Source organism: Melampsora larici-populina, assembly GCF_000204055.1.
Source record: "Melampsora larici-populina 98AG31 unplaced genomic scaffold MELLAscaffold_88, whole genome shotgun sequence".
In the NCBI taxonomy this organism is placed as follows: Eukaryota; Fungi; Basidiomycota; class Pucciniomycetes; order Pucciniales; family Melampsoraceae; genus Melampsora; species Melampsora laricis-populina.
In genome coordinates, this window is record NW_006768852.1 from 183,129 (window position 1) to 202,641 (window position 19,513).

General features: G+C 44.8%; 4 protein-coding genes across 4 annotated transcripts; 3 read left to right on the forward strand and 1 right to left on the reverse strand.

Moving 5' to 3' along the window:
- Positions 1-361: 361 nt before the first annotated feature.
- MELLADRAFT_95730 (uncharacterized protein) lies at positions 362-2,305 on the reverse strand (the record flags this gene model as incomplete). Its single annotated transcript, XM_007418295.1, has 5 exons — positions 362-786; positions 855-1,102; positions 1,251-1,605; positions 1,703-1,782; positions 1,872-2,305. 5 exons carry the CDS (start codon positions 2,303-2,305, stop codon positions 362-364), a joined length of 1,542 nt encoding a protein of 513 aa, XP_007418357.1.
- Positions 2,306-3,109: 804 nt separating this feature from the next.
- On the forward strand, positions 3,110-5,307 carry MELLADRAFT_69355 (uncharacterized protein; the record flags this gene model as incomplete). The annotated part of the gene is made up of 6 exons (XM_007418276.1): positions 3,110-3,184; positions 3,242-3,628; positions 3,691-3,843; positions 3,908-4,017; positions 4,070-4,248; positions 4,730-5,307. The coding sequence occupies 6 exons, from the start codon at positions 3,110-3,112 to the stop codon at positions 5,305-5,307; spliced, it is 1,482 nt and encodes a 493-aa protein (XP_007418338.1).
- A 6,104-nt stretch (positions 5,308-11,411) lies between these two features.
- On the forward strand, positions 11,412-12,201 carry MELLADRAFT_58103 (uncharacterized protein; the record flags this gene model as incomplete). Its single annotated transcript, XM_007418273.1, has 4 exons — positions 11,412-11,497; positions 11,570-11,736; positions 11,809-11,916; positions 11,978-12,201. Coding segments are annotated over 4 exons (517 nt in total), but the record flags the coding sequence as incomplete, so codon positions are not given.
- Positions 12,202-12,438: 237 nt separating this feature from the next.
- MELLADRAFT_95732 (uncharacterized protein) lies at positions 12,439-12,597 on the forward strand (the record flags this gene model as incomplete). Its single annotated transcript, XM_007418296.1, has 1 exon — positions 12,439-12,597. The coding sequence occupies one exon, from the start codon at positions 12,439-12,441 to the stop codon at positions 12,595-12,597; it is 159 nt and encodes a 52-aa protein (XP_007418358.1).
- Between the last annotated feature and the right edge of the window lie 6,916 nt (positions 12,598-19,513).

The window sequence follows — 19,513 nt, forward strand, 5'->3', positions numbered from 1 at the left end:
GATCATATTCTTTGGTCCGATACCATTAGAACTGCAGCCACCAATTGGCTCCTATAACTACTTGCCAAATCTATCCGCACAATGATCAGAACTCAATCAGTCAGCTCATTGCACTATCAAACGATTCAAGTTTGAAATGCTGTACATTGCCAAGTTTGGAAGAATTGCCTCACATCCTATTAGCAAAAAGATCAAACAATGAAGAAACGATCTGGTATGGGCAGAAGTTATAGTGAGAAACAAATAGTAAGAAACTTGAAACAATTCAATATCAAACAAAACCACACATCCTATCCAATCAAGATGAAATTTGCAGAGGGAGGAGGAAGACATATAGTGAGACACATAGCATGTGAAGTGATCAAATTATACAAGTAGAACTAGTGGCTTGAAGTTGAGCGCCACTATTTTGATCAACAGTTTCATCTTGCGTTTGAGCATCGGCATCAGATCTTTCAGGATTGACTTGAGGTTGTTGTTCGGTATTGCCTTGAGGCTGATCATCGTGTCGGTTTAAGGTTGAAGTATTTGAGTCATCATGACATTGAGGTTGAGTGGAAGTTGTCGGAAGTTTCAATACCATCTTGAACTTTCCATCCGCAAGATCTTGAAGCCAATGACGTCGTCCCAAAGTCAACATACCATCAAAGCCTTTCATAAATTCTTCATTGGTCATTGCGGAATCGGGACTTCGCACAAACTCGACGTTGATATGATTCTTGCGAAATTGAGATGGGGGATCTGGACCTCGTGGAAGTCCATTAGCAGGCATTCCAACAAGTTGAACTGTCAACTCCAAGTCAGTTATGGACGTAATGTAGGGACTCAAATGAGAAAACGAAATCGTCACTCACCTATGCGCTGAGTCAGGAGCTCAGTCAGAGTAGTCTTCTCAATATCAGACTTATTTGGCACCCGCCTGTTTTGAACCGTCACTTTACCATCTACTTCTGCTGCTGCCTTGTCGATGTCTTCAACACATTCCAACTTAGCTTGCGAGTATATAGGGAAGATACTCTGAAAGTTGTGCCTTTTTTCGAGCCATTTGCGGACCGCCGGCCGAGTAGTTGCCTCCTCGCACCAGCCAGGGTCCAGAGTTTTGCTTGAGGCGATCACATAGAAGTCGAAATTGGTGATATTTGCATCTTGATTGAGCTACTCTCAGATACAAATCAGACACATAAACGTATCAGCTCATCCAGCCAAATCCATCAATACAAATCAATTTTTTTCATACTTGTTGTACTCACTTCTTGAAAGCTTGGAGGGACCTTTGCTCCATGCGCGCGGGTGAAGGTGGTTTCGTAGCCTCGCGGTCCTTATTGACCTTGTCAGCATTCACTAATTTATTGTAGAGCGGGCGATAGAGAGCCTCCTCTTCGTCAGACAGCTTGGGGACTTCTGGAATGAGGACTTCGAAATCACCGCTTGTCTTGTGGTCTTCAACTGAGATAGCTGAGTAGTCCGGATAGCCACCCAAAGCATAAAAGACTCGAGGGGTGAACACCTGTACCTCGACTTCAGTTAGAAAATCGTAAGCACGCTTGTTGGCCTTGTTGCGTGCACTAAGTAGCTCTTTTGCATTTGGATCGCCTCGTGGTGGCACTGTTGGAGACATACAGCAAAAAAATGTAAATATCATCAAGAGACGTGTCAGATTAGAATGTCATTTGAAATGAATTGGTTATGAAAAACGACCTACTAGGCAATTGATTAGCCTCCTTTGCAAAGGAAAGAAATCGAGTCCAAGTGCTGTTTTCGCGAGTTGCCCCAGTCAAACCTCTGTGTCAGGGAAGAGGAAGACAGTGTGGTCAATAAAATTTGAATGCAAAGGAGTTCAAAAAGATAATTGACAAGTGAAGATCACAAACATCTTTGCTTTCAAGGTGTCCACGCTGACAGCTCCAATCATGGCCAGCATATTGATGCTATGAATGAAATTTGCATAAAGGGATTTTGCTTCGGCCAAAATCAGCGGGCTTGGCTTGCTGTTGTTGTCAGGTTTTTGATGAGCAAGTTGTTCCTCAATTCGTGGCAGCGGCCAATACTTCTTTTGGCCATTGTAGGTATGCACAGTGATTTCGGAGAGTTTGATTGCGATTGTGGATGATGTGTCAGGTTGAATGTGGGAATTGCCAGCAGTTTGATTGGCTGCAGGACTGGGCGGCCGATTATCTTGATCACGAATGTTATCAACAGAATCTACTTCAGTCCGGTTACGTTTGTTGCGGCGACTAGGTTGCTGTTTTGGAGGATTTGATTTGGTAGTTTGCAATTGAGTGCTGAGTCGGGTACTTCGGAACATTCTGCCTAGTCGTCAGGAATAGGAGTGGGATGATGGGTGTTGTATGACTCCAGGTATACAGCCAGTTGTGAATGACGGGAAAAGGACCGACACCCTAATCGGACCTCTGGGTTTCCCCTCCTCTAGCCCCAACCAGTATCGTACAGTCACGAGTCACAACATTATGATCTCATATGATATAATGTTGTGTAATTTAATCTTCTATTACTAATAACACAAGATGGGCTACGGTGGTACTGTCAGGTTCTGACCTGTTGTCCAATCCTGCACCCAATTCATTGACTCGTGCAGTCACTGCGGTGATTGTTTCCACTGCCCTGTCACACGTTACCGCCATTCCATTACACCAATTCTCCCCAGATTTTAGATTAATGAATCAACATGCCCCCATACTTCGCAACCACCCCTCGTGCACCGCCAGTCTTAACCATCAGTCTGCTCACCCGTCATTATCTGAACCGCTCCACCCAAACACCATCCATATGGACCTTACAATACCAACCACGTGCGCCTTGACTGATGCCTGACCAGTCCACAAATAAATGAATTAGCACTCCAACCGGCATGATCACCCACACTCTTTCTCGCCCTCACAGCCAGGCTAACCTCCGACCGCACTCGGTCAATTTGTCGACAGCCCACCAACCATTCCAAGGTATAATAACCCAACTCTGGAAGCTATCAATTTGGCTTACTCCCCAACAATTTCTTTTCATTCTCATCTGTCGATCTCATTTTGTTATTAGCATTCTGCAAACAAATCCGCATTTGCCTTACTCCTCCTGTTTCCCTTTATTCATAAATATGTCGGCTTCCCCTTCCAATCGTCGTGTCTCCCACCCCGTCTACATTTCTGCTTGTTGGGAAGTCTCTGGCATGGTTAGCACAGCATTTCCATTATCTTCCCCGTCACATTGTTCCTAATTCCTTCTTTAGATCGCTAGCACCCTCAACGCAAACGTTGGCTATCGCGTTGGCCAGACCGGTATCAGCTGCGGCGGGATCGAGGGTAACGACGCTCACGAACACCCTACACACCTTACGTCATTCTCCGGATCTGGCACCGCAGTCACCGTTGGCGAGATGTACTTCGCCAAGGGCAAGTTCTTTGCACCTAACAACCCAACGCCCTCCAATTGTGTCCATGAATTCAGCCATGTCGTGCACCTCGGCAACTCAGAGGCCTTTCCCGGTGCTTTGATCAACAACACCGCTGTGTCCTCCATCGGTATCATTCTCAGCAAACGGGTTATCCAGGAGCCTGCGCACGACGGGAAGCCTACTACAATCTGTATCGTGCGACACACGGATTATAATCCAGTGGTACGCTTTCAGGCTTCTAACCCCGCCCTCATCGTCGCCCCACTGACATGACCGCTCCCTAGACCGGTACGAACATTGGATTCCAGATGGAGTACTGGTGCCGGCCAGTACGCAACCTCGCTAAAGTCCAGAATCTATTTCAGCAAGGACGGGAAATGACTATCATGGGTTATGTTACCGGTAAAGATGTAGCCCGCCACATGTGGCAAGTCGATGTATGTTGCAGGGCCCCATCATGCTAATCCATATCGCTCTCGTTACTGACATTTCCCTTTCCAGGTCTACGCGATCTCCGTAGCCACTGGTGCCGAGTCTGTCAGCACTCCGAACGGTAATGGTACCGCTGGAGTAGCCCAGACAACTGCCGCCGGTCGAGTGCGTCTTCCCAGGTAAGCATTCTCACTCTTTGCTCGTAGTACATAACTGAAACTCTTGCTGCAGGTATACGGCGCCTGTGCCTTCCTCTTCTGGCTCTGTTGGTCCTGTCGCGTCAACTTCGAGTTCAACCGCGGACCCTCTTAACGTTGCCACTCCACAAGACGACAATACTAACACTTTAGACAAAGCAGCTCTCCCGTCATCGCCCAGCACCGGAGTCAGCAGCCGGGCCCAGAGCAAACGTGCTCGAAAGGAATGAGCGTCATGTGACCACTTGTTTCTGCGTGATATCTTGCCGCCCAAAATTGTATCCCCCCCTAGCGACGTTGGAGGAAACGACTCTTCGTCATTACTTGTGCATAGTGTAAATTCTGTTATTAGATGTCAATATTCCTGTGAAAATCAACTACACTCTTTCGACGCCAATAAGTTTGACGTGCCTCTCCGTCTTGAAGACTCCCTACGCCGCCTGACACGGAGTGATGCTTTGTCGTTACTGCAAAACTAGCCTTTCATAGGCTAAAACTGTCGCCAGATTTGAGTACCCCCGTGGGAACAAAATACTTCTCCTGATTGAGCAACGTTGACATGGTTGTGCGTCGTAGTCATCCCTCCGTTGAGTCACTTTCAGTGACAATCATCTCTGTCACCGCTACTCGCCGTTTCCTGTCCCGTTTTGTGCCCTTTCAGGGTCAACCTCAACCGAAACTTACATACAATCAGGCTGCGAGTCGTACCTGTCTGTTTTGCCCGGTCACATTACCCAAGTAGTGTCGGTACACATGCACTCCTATACTGGGTCAAGGCTGCAACATCACGGATTGATCCCTAACAGAATCGACAATCAATTCCCAGTGATCTTACCCCGCCCTGCGTCGATATTTCTACGAGAAAAAATTATGAACGACAAAGAGAACATCCCATTGAGGCCTCGGGCTCCTAAACGCGCCAAACTCGGACTGGCCGTGGCAAATCAGCAACAGAACACTGAAGAAAGCATTATGAAACGCTTGAGGAACGAAATTCCGCATCATCTGGGGGCTATGGACGATGCCTGCTCATTCTGTGGAGCTCTACACTGGATCTCAGAACGACCAACAAGCGCGAAGGTCAACGGACCTCACGCCTACACATCATGCTGCCGCGGTGGAAAAATTAAACCGCCTGTTGATTACTTTGGTGACCACGTCGTACCAGATTTCGTACGAGACTTGCTGACTGGCACTGACCCAGGTATGTCTCCGGAAAACGACGACAATCCTAACCATACGCTGATGCCCTGCATGACCAGACTCGGTTGAATTCCAGCAAAATATCCGATCTTACAACAATGCCCTATCGTTTACTTCTTTAGGGGGCAAGGTCGATCGATCTGTGATGGGTCCAATGGGGGTCAATATATTTCGAGTCAATGGACACTTGACGCACGACATTAGTTCACTCCGGGCCAGCGATGGGGTCGACCCTGGTTACTGTCAGATCTATGTGATAGGGGGTGGTGACGAGGAAGAAGCAATCCTACGCCGAAAAGTTTCTGGGAAAAACCTCAATCTCGACATCCTGCAACGCTTTCAAACTTTCATGTATGACATCAACCCGTTTGCTAGAAGGTTCCAACAAGCAGGGGAAGTACTCGCGACCAATCCCAATGTCGCTGTCAAGCTCATGACTATGCGTCTGGACAACCGGGATCAGAGAATTTATAACTTACCAACAACGGACGAAGTGGCAATGATCGTAGAAGGGGACGGATGCATCACCGAGAATTCACGAGATGTCCTCTTATACACCAAGATGAGGTCATTCAAGTCAATTTCAGACCTCAATACCTCTTATTTGGCCCTACGTTACGTAGTATTTTTCCCGCGTGGACAGCAGGGCTACGACGGGAATTACCGAATGCCTTTCACTGACAGTGAGTGACGGGTAATCTTTGCACTAATAACATTGCTGACATGACTTGCAATTCAGGAAAAATCAGTCAGATGGCCTGGTTCGCGTGGATGCTGTTTCCTCGCCTCAAAACGTTTTCGCCCGTGCTGCACGGCCGCCGTCTCTTTCAGGAGCTATGCGTCGATTTGTACATTTGTGTCGAGCACTGGCGACTCGAGTTCATACGCAACAATCCTTTGGGCCGCGATTTACCACGGCGTCTTGGAAGCATGAGTGGCGACGTCTGGTAACGAATCGGAGAGGGTGTTCGTGGGTGGTTCGTGCTGTCATTCGATGTGTCAATATATGTGTAACAGAATATTCGGAATGGCTCACATTCCCGTGGTGAGCCTCTCCTGCACACGAACTGTCACCGTTGCGAGTGTCATTGATGGAGAACGAATCCTCAATGTTGGAAGTGTCTCTCGAATTGTCCATCCTGTGAGTGAAACCATGTCAATGATGGTGATGTTGGATGGCGGGACGACTTACTTTGGTGTTTTATCTGCTGTACAGATCATCCGGTGGCAATTGGTGATGTGGTGTTTGGCAGTGGAGTTCATGGATTCGAGATCATCACGATCCCGGATGGTTGTCACAACACGAATGTCACATGGGTGAAGTATTAGTTGATGCAATGAGGACCCGGTGACGGTACAAATGTCAGGTACGGGTTGGAACGCGGGCAGTAAATGGTCTATGCAATAGCAATGCACTGGTCAATGCGGCGGCTGGGCGCCTAATCCCTAGTTATGTAAATGAACAGAGATACTCAAATACTACATTCAGAATCATATTACAAACTTTGTATAGTGTTGATTCATGTCCAATTCCGACATCAAGAGTGTGTGAATAGAGGACAGATAGCATATATGAAATATCTAGACTCGTTGTTGATGTGGTCTTTGACTGGACACACACATTACAAACAGGCACTTTGCAAAATCAAACATCCTTGATGATTTCTTTATTGTCAATTTGCCTGACATTAGCTTGATTGAAATAAAAACAACCTGATCTTTGATGTTGGGTCCATTTGAATTTGATTTTGAAACATAACATTGGAGATCAAAAAGGCAAGAAGTGAAGGGGTTTTTCAACAATAGGTTTAACCATGCAAAAGGTGATTTCATAGGTCAATGTTGTCCATTTCAGAAAGGAAGGAGATGTTCTGTATCTATGGCCAAAGTTTCAAACAAGAATAGCAATAGCCTTGAAATTAGATTTTGTGTATATTGATTCCATTTAGTGGGCAAATAATCACCCTTGTATGGATCATTCATTTATGCTGTAATGAGTGTTCATGTACATAGTACCATTTGATGAATATTTGGCAACACATGCCACAATTAAAACCTTTCCAATTTGGAAGTTAATCCAAAGGTTGAGGTTGAATCCTGGTTTTTTGGCTTTTTCCTTTTACTTTTAGTAGTAAGCTCAAGGTATTACAGATCACTTATGGTGTGATGAGTGGTGACATAGTACCATTTAATGATTTTTGGCAACACATGCCACAATTAAAACTTTCTCAATTTCAAAGTTAATCCTAATGTTGAAGTTGAATCCATTTTTTTGCTGTTACCTTTTATTTTCATATCACTGCGTAGTAAACTCAAGGTATGACTTACAGTGTAAGGTCACACAGTACAATCTGATAATGGTTTGGCAACACGTGCCACAATAAAAAAAATTTCAATTTACCAGTTAACCTCAAAGTTGGACTTGGAAATTATTTTTAGAGTATGTGTTTTTTAGATTTATCATAGTTTTTAGTCCAATTTACAATGTATAGAACACTTATGGCCTGTTCAGTGGGCCTGCGGAATCCAAATTGACATTTTGGGTAATACGCTCTATAAGGAAAACTTTTTTGTTTGTTGAGATAAACCAAAAAAAGTGCCTCCTTTATTTCACTTAAACCTATCCAAAAAATTAAAAATCTCAATTTTTTTCTTGGTCACCTCACCCCAACTTTCACTACTTTACAAGATATAGCAAGTATATCAACATCAATGGTCATTGATGCAGGAGAGTTTATTTTTGGTGATACATTTAAAGTCTCCATGACATTGATTTCTGATCATTTTTCATTGATACATCACTAATTTTGGAGCATTAAATTTATCAACGGTTCAACCGCTTTTCTGGGGTACATACTGTTTCAAAGCTTCATATCATAGCCAATGTCATAGCCCATATCACTTTCCAGAGCCTCTGACATAAGAAGAAACTCTTACCAAGTTCCACATGAATTTACCTCCTGATCATCTTTTATTAAGCTATCCACAAGTTTAAAGAAGTTTTGGCTGAGTGATACCACATTTATGTGATATGTACACATTTGGAAATTTCACATCATATTTCATATGACCTTGAAGAACCATGTATCTTGAAAAGAGTAAACTGTTCATGAAATTATTTTAGCCACGTTTTTTATCATCACACCATCAACTTTGGATCCATATTGGCTGAGGTTTCCTTTTATCAGGTTTGTGTGAGTTCCAAACTATGCTTTAGCATCCTTATCACCCCAAAGATCCACAGTTATCAGAAATATCTCATACTCAACTCTGTATAAAATTTGATTTTGATCAGTTTTCATTATAACATCATCAACTTTGGGAAAGAAATGACCAAGTTATACCCTTTTTGTCCTGGAGGTTTGTATCATTTTGTGAATCTTGCTGCTCGAGACACCATCAAGCAGCAAGGCCGTGATTTATCCATATAAGTCCCAGTACGGGCTTCTGGATGTGACATCCCAAATTCAACACACGCTTGCACCGTGATTGTCACAGTGTTGGCTTTATTGGATAACTAAATCCAATAAAGGTTGAATCTCCAGAGCAATGAATTGATTCACGAGAGGCCACAGCTTCATTACCTGAGAAAACATCCTAAGATGTTCTGTCCGTTGTTGAAGAATCAGAGAGAATATACTAACAGATTTTCAATTGCTTTCAAATGATGGTGATGAATTGTCATGACAAGGAATCAGATTTGTGCACGATCTGAGCTACACAAACATCAAAGTCTGACGTTATCTTAGCATTGACCCCTTTCCAGAGTGGTTCCTTCCCGAAGGGGTTAGGTCGAAGGTCGGGTTAGAACTTAGCTCTCCAATACTATATCTTGAGACCGATTTCAACTGCTCTTCCCAATCAATCCAAGAAATAACAACTTTACAACATGTCAACTTCTTCAATACGACTACCTGGTACGCGCGCAAAGAAAAGGGTGCGATTGCCAACTACTGAAGCTTCCAAAGAAAAGGCAAAGCATGACGAGGAGGCCCACAAGTGGTGTGAGGCGAAGTACGACAGACTCCATCAAGCTCATGTGTCCAACACTACTCCTCCTCCCGCAGACCCAAACCCAAGCACCTCATCAAACAATGAAGAAGTACTAAACAACGCTGGACCAGGAGATTTGAACAATCATGATCACAATAACAATCTGATAGACCACGGAGAAGACCACGAGCCAACCGAAGAGGGTACAAACGCTCGCAACATTGGACAATTTGTCGCAGGTCGGAATTACACATCTCGAAGGGTTAAAGAAGAGTGGGCTTGGGGACGTAACATCCGGCAGATGTTTATTTGCTGGATGCGATGTTCTAACATCACATCCGATTGGGGGCACAAGGAGCTATGGTGTCAGGATCATTTCAAGGATGGTATGTGCTACTGCCCAGAGAGTGATAAGTCTCTGCGAAAGGTTGATATGCTTGACCTGTGTAGTACATGTTATTTTGATTACTGGCATTACTATTCTTATTTGCTGACATATATGTCGGCATCACAGCTCGTGAACAGAAAACCATCCAATTCTGCAGCTGCACACCCGACCAAGTGCGTCTTATTTCTCAAGGATATTTGGGAGGCTCGCCAACCCATCCACAGACCGCCTTTTCCTTGAGACTTCTACGAACTTATCATACGTTGTGGAAGCACAAGCCAATAGGTGTACAGCCATTTGCATTGGCCATCGACGAAATTCTGGATGCCTGTAACCCAGTGATATTGGTCCCCGGGACAAACGAGGTCAGTATTTGATTGATTTGATGATTGTTTCTATTTGGCGCAGGCGCAATACTAACGGTCTCATGCCTTATCTAACAACATAGCCGCGGAGATGGAGAAGACCTCTCTCTTGTGCAGTCTATGCTTACCGGCAACTACTCAAGATGCGTGAAGATTTGGTCTCAGAAGCTCTCGATCTGTCACCAAGCGAAGCCCTAGCAAGCATCTGTCCTCGATGCTTTGGACCCGGAGACCGATCAAAGCGAGATGCGGAGCCGGACTTGATTGTCTGCATGGACGCTAACTTTCAACAACGACGGCACGCGGCGGCGAGTCGGGAATCTGAAGACCTTCCACCACAGATGCCATCTTTGTTTCTACCTGAAGAAAAGGTTCAACAGTGGGCTGACAGAGCCGCCGCAAGAGCAAGTGCCGAAGAAACAACAGTAAGTTTATAGATCATATGTTTTTGATCATCTACATCGTTTTTATCATGATCAAACAAATTGGGATGCTGACCCCATTGATTGTCTCGGTAACGAACTAGGACCCTTGTACTGCTCAGCATACAGCAGCTGCAGACACTCGAACGGGCCACACTTGGCGAGCTTGTGAAGAAACCGGACTTATGGTGATTGCATGCAGGCATGACCAGTGCATATCGTACATTAATATTGTGCGGAGTGGAGAAAAGTTTGTGTATGAGAATAGAGAGGTCAAATGCATGAAATTAGGCTGACATTAGCTTTCTCTTGTCATGACCACAGGTCTTACTTCGCGCATGCCTTGCTGGCTTCATTGATCAATCGTACGCAAGAGCCCGAAAAGCCTCCGCAACGCATAGCAGTATTGTATGATATTGGTTGTACGCTGGAGAAGGGTATAAAGAGAGTATGTACAACTCTTGTTATTACATTTCTTGCCGAGTCTCTTTTGATTGTTTGTTCCTTCTAATCTAAAGCACAATCTATTTACCACCGAGCGCTCACATGGCCAGTTGAAGTTTGGAACGAGTGCATTTCATGCATCGGTCCATAGGTGGAGTTGTCAACTGGAGTACAATCCCCGACTCAACATTGGGTGGGGGTTATCTGATGGCGAGGGGAGTGAGAGAATTTGGTCTTTTAATGCGCCATTGGTACCTCAACTTTGATTTGCAACTAGGCAGAATAGAGTGGATGCCTTACACTTGCGAACGGGTCATAAAAACAATCTTGGAGTTATTAATGCAGGTATGTATGTTCGAGTTTCATCATTTACGTATTCTAAATTAGATTTGCTGATGTGTATGTATCTGTGGGAAAGCTTGTCTGATGTCAAACAAGTTTGACGAGGTGATTGAGCTTAAGTCGAAGGCTCAAGGGCAACTTCTTGCGATACAGCAAACTCATGGTCATACCATGGAATACTGTTCCCTCCAATGGGAAAGACAGCGTACTTGCCAGCTGGAACTAATGGCCATTACTAACCTTCAAGATTTAGAATCGCGCTTAGGACGTCTCATTACACTTGAGGAGAATTTCCGAGAGGCTCAGTCAGTCTAATCGTGTCTTATTCAGCCTTGAACCTCCTGTATTGACATACAAGGATTTGGCTTATATCACAGTTCTCGCCTTGCATACCTTCGGTCACAGCGGCGTAGGACATTAACAGAAGCAGAGCATGCTGAGCTGGAGGAACTGCCCGGGTCTATGGTGGTCTTTGAATCTACAATTGATGAGCTCGTATCGGAGTTAGGTGGAGAGGACTTTCGAAACATGCCGGAAGTTAAAGGTACAGGGTTTTACTTTCTTCATCCATGTAGTGACAGTTATTTTATCTAATTAATTATAATTCAAATTCAAGATCCATGTGCACGAGCTCGTTTCCGCATTCGATTGGCAAAGCAAAACTTGTACGAAGCGAAGGTGGCAGTTGTTGAACATCAGAAGAAGTGGGACCAGCCTGGTATCGGTCAGTGCTGCCCTCTCAACATTGATGATACAAACCAACTGACACGTTCTCTGTATAACAGGTACCACAAATCAAGAACGGTACAAGTCAATGATGGTGAAGAAAGAGAAGACATTGAAGCAAAAGTGGACTACTTACGAGCTTCACGTCAATCAGTTTCATACACGATTCCCAGATGAAGAACGATTACAATTGCCCAGTTTACAGGAGATCACCCGACTAAGTCTTGATGATACGTTCTGGAACGTAGGTCATTTGACCCATCCTAACGAGCTTTGGGCCTCGGATGTGCCAACCCAACAAGGTATCCATGCGTTCCGTACATTTCGAAGCCGTGACGAGGAGGTTAGAAGGATAGCACGGGAGGTTAGAAATGTAGTACTGGAATCTTTGTGAATGGAAAAAAAGCTTGATGATTTAAAGGAAACATCTGCAATGCGTAAGAGACTCCAAATGAATCAAATGAATCAACGGTCTGCTATACATAGTTGACAGATTGGTCTTGACCCATAATATTCAAGCATGGATTGCAGGGTTTCCGCATGGCACACGGCCAATCCAAATGGTTCAGAAGGGTGGGATGCTTTCAGAAAAAGCTTGGAACGAGAGCCAAGAGGTTCTCAAATCAGTGCACAAATCCTTGTCTCTTACCCACTGTCGCAGGTGGATGGTTTGGGATAAGTATATTAGATTATTACTTGACAAAACAGAGCCTTACTGTGATCAGCCTCAAGAGCCAAACTCGATTCTCAAGGCTTGCTGGGTGGCTCTAGTGGCAAGGAACCGAAATACCTGGGCTACTTTACTGAGTTCGGTGCCGTATGTGGCTGAAGGCATAGACGAGGAGGATATGGAGGAGCTACATTTTCCTGTAGCTGATGACGAAGAAATTTACCAAGGAGATCGAGTAGATGTATTGCACGATGTTGGTTTAGAATGGGTAATGGCATGATACATGCTCACATTGTGTACTTGCTTTCATGTAATTACAGATCCATGCTTTGAGGTATTGATGATTTGGTGATGCTGTTGTATATAATATAAAAAACAACTGCTTTTCTATTCTTTGTGGGTGGCCATTCCGTGATACAGTGAGGACTTCTTTGTCGTGAGGGGAAGTGGTAATGAGGCGTTTCTGATTTACTGAGACACAGATCGACAGCCAAATTGCAGACGGGTCTGCACAGCACTGATTCGGATGTAGTATGTACATAGGAATCAACACACTGCGATAGCGCAGATGGATCTGTGTCTGTGAAGCAAGACGTCGGCGAAACAACACAGACGCATCTGTGTCAAAATTGTATATTTGCAGACGGGTCTGCACAGGACTTATGTTTGTATGGTGGGTGTGCAGACGGATCTGAGATAGGGCTTATGTATTGGGTATCCTTGACTCGGAGTCCTGCTGTGTTGTACCGATGCAGATGTGTCTGGGTATGCATCCTTTTACACTGCTCAAATTTGAAGTAAAAGTTAACACTTGAAAAAAACGGATTGTGACTCGGAATTGTATATTTGCGGTCGTTTTGGTGTGTTATCGACAATTCCCAACTTATATGCTGGTTAGAAGTGTCTAATGGTGTGATCTGGCGCGTCTGGGGGCGTCTGGGGGGGTGTTTTGGGATCTAAGCCGTAGAGACAGTACGTCTGTATGGTCGGTTAAGTACCCAGGAATCTGTGGCACACAGGTGGCGGTTTTCAGGGTGTTGAACGCTTCTTGGCATTTAGCGCTCCAGATGAAGGTGTGTTGTCCTTTGTTAGATCGTGTAGTGGGCGTGTTGTTGCTGAGAAGTGGGTGATGAATCGACGATAAAAGTTTGCAAAGCCTATAAACCTTTCCAGTTCGTTGACGTTCTTTGGTGCAGGCCACTCGGCTACTGCTTTCACTTTAGCTGGGTCCATTTTGACACGGTTGTGAGAGATGATCAGTCCCAGATACTCGACTTCTGGTTTCGAGAACTCGCACTTCTCTGGTTTCAGCCAGAGTTGTTGCTTGTTCAGTATTTCTAAGATCTTCATCACCACGTCTTGATGTTTGGCTCCTTTCTTGCTGTAAACCATGATGTCATCAAGAAAAACTGCTGCGTCACGGCCTATGTGTCCTAGTAATATGTCCTGCATGAAGTAGTGGAAGAATCCAGGGGCTCCAGTTGGTCCGAATGGCATCGTCAGTGGCGCGAACTGTCCTGACTTGCAAATGAAAGCTAAGATGTCTTCGCAGGCTTCAGCTACTCGTAGGTTTCCGTATGCGTTCCGCAGGTCAAGTTTCGTGTACTCGTCCGCGTCTAGCAAGCTGTCCACAAGGTCCATTGTCAGGGGAAGTGGGTACTTGTTCTTTACCGTAAGAGCGTTAAGTTTGCGGTAATCAAAGCATGGCCTAAGTTTCCCGTCCTTCTTGCCTGTGAATAGCACCGGTGCGGCCCATGGCAACGTTGTTCGTCGGATGGTGCCATTTGTCAGTCCTTCATTGATCATCTCGTCTAGCGCCTCGTTCTCAGCTGGTGATAGCGGGATGATGCGGCTGGCTTGGGGTTCGGCTCCTGGTTTCAATTCCACACGGAAATCGTACTTTCGACGGGGTGGTAGGACCTGAGCTTTAGACTTTCTAAACATGTCAAGGTACCTGTGATAGTGCGTCGGTACGAGTTCTTCCACGGGCTTGATGATCGTGTTCTTCTTCGCGTCTGCTGCTAGTTTTGCTGAGGTTGACCAGGATGCTTTGGCGGCGTTGATGGTGACGTCTGAGCTATTTAGGAGAGGTGTCTGCTGGCTCACTAGTTTCTTGACTACACGTATAGGAGAAGTGGCAAACTCACATTGCGGGGGCTGGAATGTATCTTTGCAGATGCTGGCCCCCTTGTCACTTTTCCTAGCGTGCCTCATAGGCTCCTGGGCTCTTGAGGGGTGTGGCGGATTGGACGAGACTGATTGATCAGTCGCAATAACAGGCTGGGTTTCAGGTTCCTGTGGGATCAAATGCGATATCGGCTTATCTACTGTCTGAGTACTATCATCATCTGAAGGGTTCCTGGACTCACATCGCGGGGGCGTCAACATATCCGCTTGGATAATAGCCCCCTTGTCATGTTTCCTAGCGTGCCTCATTGGCTCCTGGGCTGGTGAGGTGGTTGTCGGATCAGACAAAGTTACTTGTGTAACTGCGGTCGTGGTTGTGAGTATTGGTGTGTGGGGTTTCGGTGTCGGTGAGGGTGGCGGTACATGTCTAATTGGAAAATGTTCAAGCTTGTCGACTGCTTCAAGCATGAGTGGTGAAGGATCATTAAAAGACTCACGTCGCGGGGATGTTAACGTGTCATTCAATACACACATCCCCTCGTCACTGTTCCTAGCATCCTTCCATGGCTCCGGTAGTAAAGAAGGGTTGGGTGGATTGGACGAAACCACTAACGTGGTTGCGATGAGTGCGTCATTGTTGCCTAAGATTCGTCGTTGTCGCCAGTCAATGAGGTGACCGTACTTGCTGATCCAAGGCATGCCTAGGATGCCGTCGTAGCTGTCTTTGATACGCGCAATGACAAATCGTGTCGGTTCGGAGTCGTGGTCGAGGTGGAGGTCAACAGCGTGTGATGCCGTGCTGGTGGATCCATCGAATGCCGATATTGTGTGCTTGCTAGTAATAGCTGACTCACAAAAACCGGTCTCTTTGGCCTTCCACTCACTGATCACGTCGTGTGTCAACCCAGAGTCTAGAAGGAAGACAAAGGGGATAGGGTCTGGGGATGTGGCTCGGGAAGTTGGTGGCACAGATAAATGAGCATGAATGAATAATCTGGGATCTTTTTCATTGCGTATAACTAATTTACTAGCGCCGATCATAGTTTCTATACCAACTTCCTTATAGCTCAGGACAGGCACATCAGTCATTCCTGAGCCGCGCCATTTTTTGACGAGTCCGCTCTTCCATCTCCTCCTTTGTGATCAACTTCATACTTGGCCAGTTTCTCTTCCAACTCAGCTATACGAACTTGACTCCTAAATTTACTCCTCCCTTTTCCCTTTGATTTATCCGGGCAGTCGCTTGACATATGACCTTGAACACCACAACTGAAACAACTACCAGTCCTCAATCTCTTAGCTCTCTCCTCGGGTGATAATTTCATCCTGAATGACGAGATGTCCATTGCATTCGGGTCCGCTGTAGGTTGGGATACGTTCGTGGAGGGGCCATCAGCTAAAGTGCCGTGCAACTTATTGTCAATCCTGATGGCAAAGTTTGCGACGTCTTCTAATGATGTGAATTCGGACGGGGCCATTACCATAACGACTTGTACTTCATTCTTAAGTCCTTGTTTGTATTGACTTATCAATGTGGGCACCTCCCACCCTGTGTTGTAAGCGTGTAGGTTGAACTCATGGGTGTAGGCGGCGACAGATCTGGTTTGTCGAAGAGCGCGAAGGGCTCGTTCAGCCTTGGTCTTTTTCTCAGTATCGAAGTACATTGCTTTGAAGTTCCTCACGAACCGATCGTAGGTGACAAGGTGAGCGGTGTCAGAGTTGAATAACTCTTTTGTCATGGGTTGTGCCCATGCACTGGCAGCTCCGGTACGATACGATAAGAAAAACACCACACGAGTTCGGTCGTCCGGAAACAAGTAAGGGTAAGCCATCATATACAGCCCAGTTTGGCTTGCGTATACTTCGGCTGCCGTGCCTTGGGTGCCATCGAACTTATCTGGCGTCGACACCTTAGGACCTTTGGTCGTTGGGGTAGGTGTTTCACCTTGGGTTGCGGTTTCTACTCCTACTGCAACAGTCGGAGCGGGGTTGGTCGATGCAGGGGTGGGGTTCAATGACGCCGAACATGTATCAAGGAGTTCAGCTAGGCGGCGTTCAACGTCTTCGCGGGCCAGCTTCTCCTGCTGGAGTGCGATGCGATCTTCGGCTAAGGACGCCGTAAGCTCAGCAAGTTGTCGTTGCAAGTCTTCCATGCTCAATAGAATACGTGGCGGTATTTCGAGATGGGAATCACGCGGAGTAGTAGAGCGCGGTGGGGAAATCGCTGTGTGTACACTGTCCTCGGAAGAATCCGGTTTGTCGTCTGTGGGAATCCTGTAGTGAGGCGTTGTGACTGATCGTCTAAGTTTAAAATAAGCTTTCGAATCTGAGTTTTGAATGTAAATAAGGTTCGGATCTGAGAAGTTCTTTCTATTACGAGATCTGGGGTATCGGTCTTTGAGCGGTGACTATTCTAGGTTCTGGTTCTGGTATCTTCGATTGATTCAATAGGTTCTGTTTGGTTTCGAGCTGGAGTCCTTTGGATTAGTAGAGACTGCAATATGTTATGATCAGAGTCGGGGGTTGGAGTCCAGCTGGTGAGGGGTTCTGCACCACTGAAGGTGACTAGGAATCTAGGTAGATTGCAGTCTGAGGAAAGGAGTGTACAACGTGGGGTGTGCGGGTGAGGTAACTCCTCTTTCCCGTGACATGTGTGTATAAGTGTCACAGACTGTAAACCATAACACACACCGACACATAGGGCTCTTAAAGAAACATGCATCACCCATTTCATGCATGTTTCTTTAAGAGCCCTATGTGCCTAATTTGAGATTTTATATCATGTATTGAGTGCTAAGGAGTGACGACAGGTTTTGGGAGCATTTTATGAGCACAATTGGTTAGCGGGTGGGCCCACCTATTCTCTAGTGTATCATGAAATCTGAACATATGTATTTTTATTTTTATTTTTTTGCCCAGCCTGACATTTCACGCTTTTAGACACTAGCCACTATACACTACACAAAATGTCATCTTTACCGGGCGGTAAAGAAAACCTACTGACATAGAAAAGTCCTGAGGCAACAGGAAGAGAGCTAAAACTCTGAAAAAATATGCACCTTGTTCCTAGATGTTGGGGCGTCATGACAAGTATTTTTTTGTATTTTACACACAGATATTGGTTAATGTACTAACAATAAAGGCTGAGAATCATCAAAAGCCCACCTGTAACAATACCTGAAATTTGGCCCTTGACTTTGAAGACAGGATTTTGGAATCTTCAAACATCAATAACTTCTGCAGTTCTGAATCAAATCACTCGATTTGAAATGCATTAAAAAGGTGAGCCTTTCCTCTACATTTTTCATTGAGACATCACATCTGTAGCTGGTCTAAAAAGGATTCTACAGAGCTATTCATGCAGAACTGTTTGAACATATGTAGAGTGTTTAAATGACTAGATAGCACCTTACTAACATTATGAAGGTGAAGGAGAATAGTTCAGCTTTTTAATGAACCAAAAATCGAGTTATTTGGAGCAGAATTGCAAAAGTTACTGAAGTTTTTAGACCACAAAATATTGTCTTCATACTCATGACCCAAATTTCAGGTATTGTTACATGTGAGTTTTTGATGATTTTCAGTGTTTATTGTTAGTACATAAACCAATATCTGCGTGTAAAATACAAAAAAATACTCATCATGACGCCCCAACATCTAGGAACAAGGTGCATATTTATTCAGATTTTTAGCTCTCTTCCTGTTGCCTCAGGACTTTTCTATGTCAGTAGTTTTCCTTACCGCCCGGTAAAGATTACATTTGGTGTAGTGATAGCTTGTGATCATGTATATCATCACAAATAAACAGTACATGTAGATCTTCATGTTTCATAAGCTAGATTGCGTGTATGTTACCTTTTATCCCCATAGAACCGCAAATAACCTTTTTAATTTATCATATTACAATCCATCTTTTTTAGCACAAGAGCTTCAGACTTATATTCTTGGTGATCACCATGCGTCCAGAAGGTCAGTTTTGGGTGAACAGCTGCTAAGTTGGGTTCCCAATCCAACTCAGTTGCATTATTACTATTAGAATGATCATCATATAGCAAAGCACACAGGATCATCTTCCAAATTGATCTGTGTATATATATTATTAGTTGAACAGTGTGTATATCTGTTTGACTATCACTTAGTAAGAGAAAAATTGAAATAGAATAAGCAGAAACAGAGTAATTGAATACAAGGGATAATAGAGATGAGCATCTTGTGTGCCATATGTGTAATTGGTTATTCCATGTATGTGTTTGTACATAATTGTCTTACAAGTGTTGTTTATTGTAATCACTACATGTAATTGGTTGATTACATGTAGATTACTTATATGTAATGAGTTTATTGTAAGGAAGGAGATATGCCGCGGAGTCAGTGTATGTCTTTCCTGACATGGATTTTGTAGCGCATTTTTTTTGTTACTCCCATCTAAGTGAATTATTGGCTGGTCTGAAGAACAGTTCAAAAAGCCTACTCAACACCTCATGGCCACAACAGAGTCCTACTACAAGGCCAAGGCAGCTTTATAGGATGTCTGGGACAGGCTTGGGCAGGCTGGGCCAACAGGTGCATGGGCCAGAGCCTTTCCTATGTGTGTTTTGCAAGGTACTGCAACTCTGCTTGGAAGCTTAAGAGCCATTGGGTGTGGGCTCAAATCAGCAATGAGCAACCACCTTGTGACATCCCAAACCTCCCTTTGTACTCAAATTCCCAAATCATACAGTTACGGTACTCAAAACAATCAGGTTCGTGCTACCTTTCTTGAAAACCTGCTTTCAAAATGTTGTTTTTGTAGGGAAAA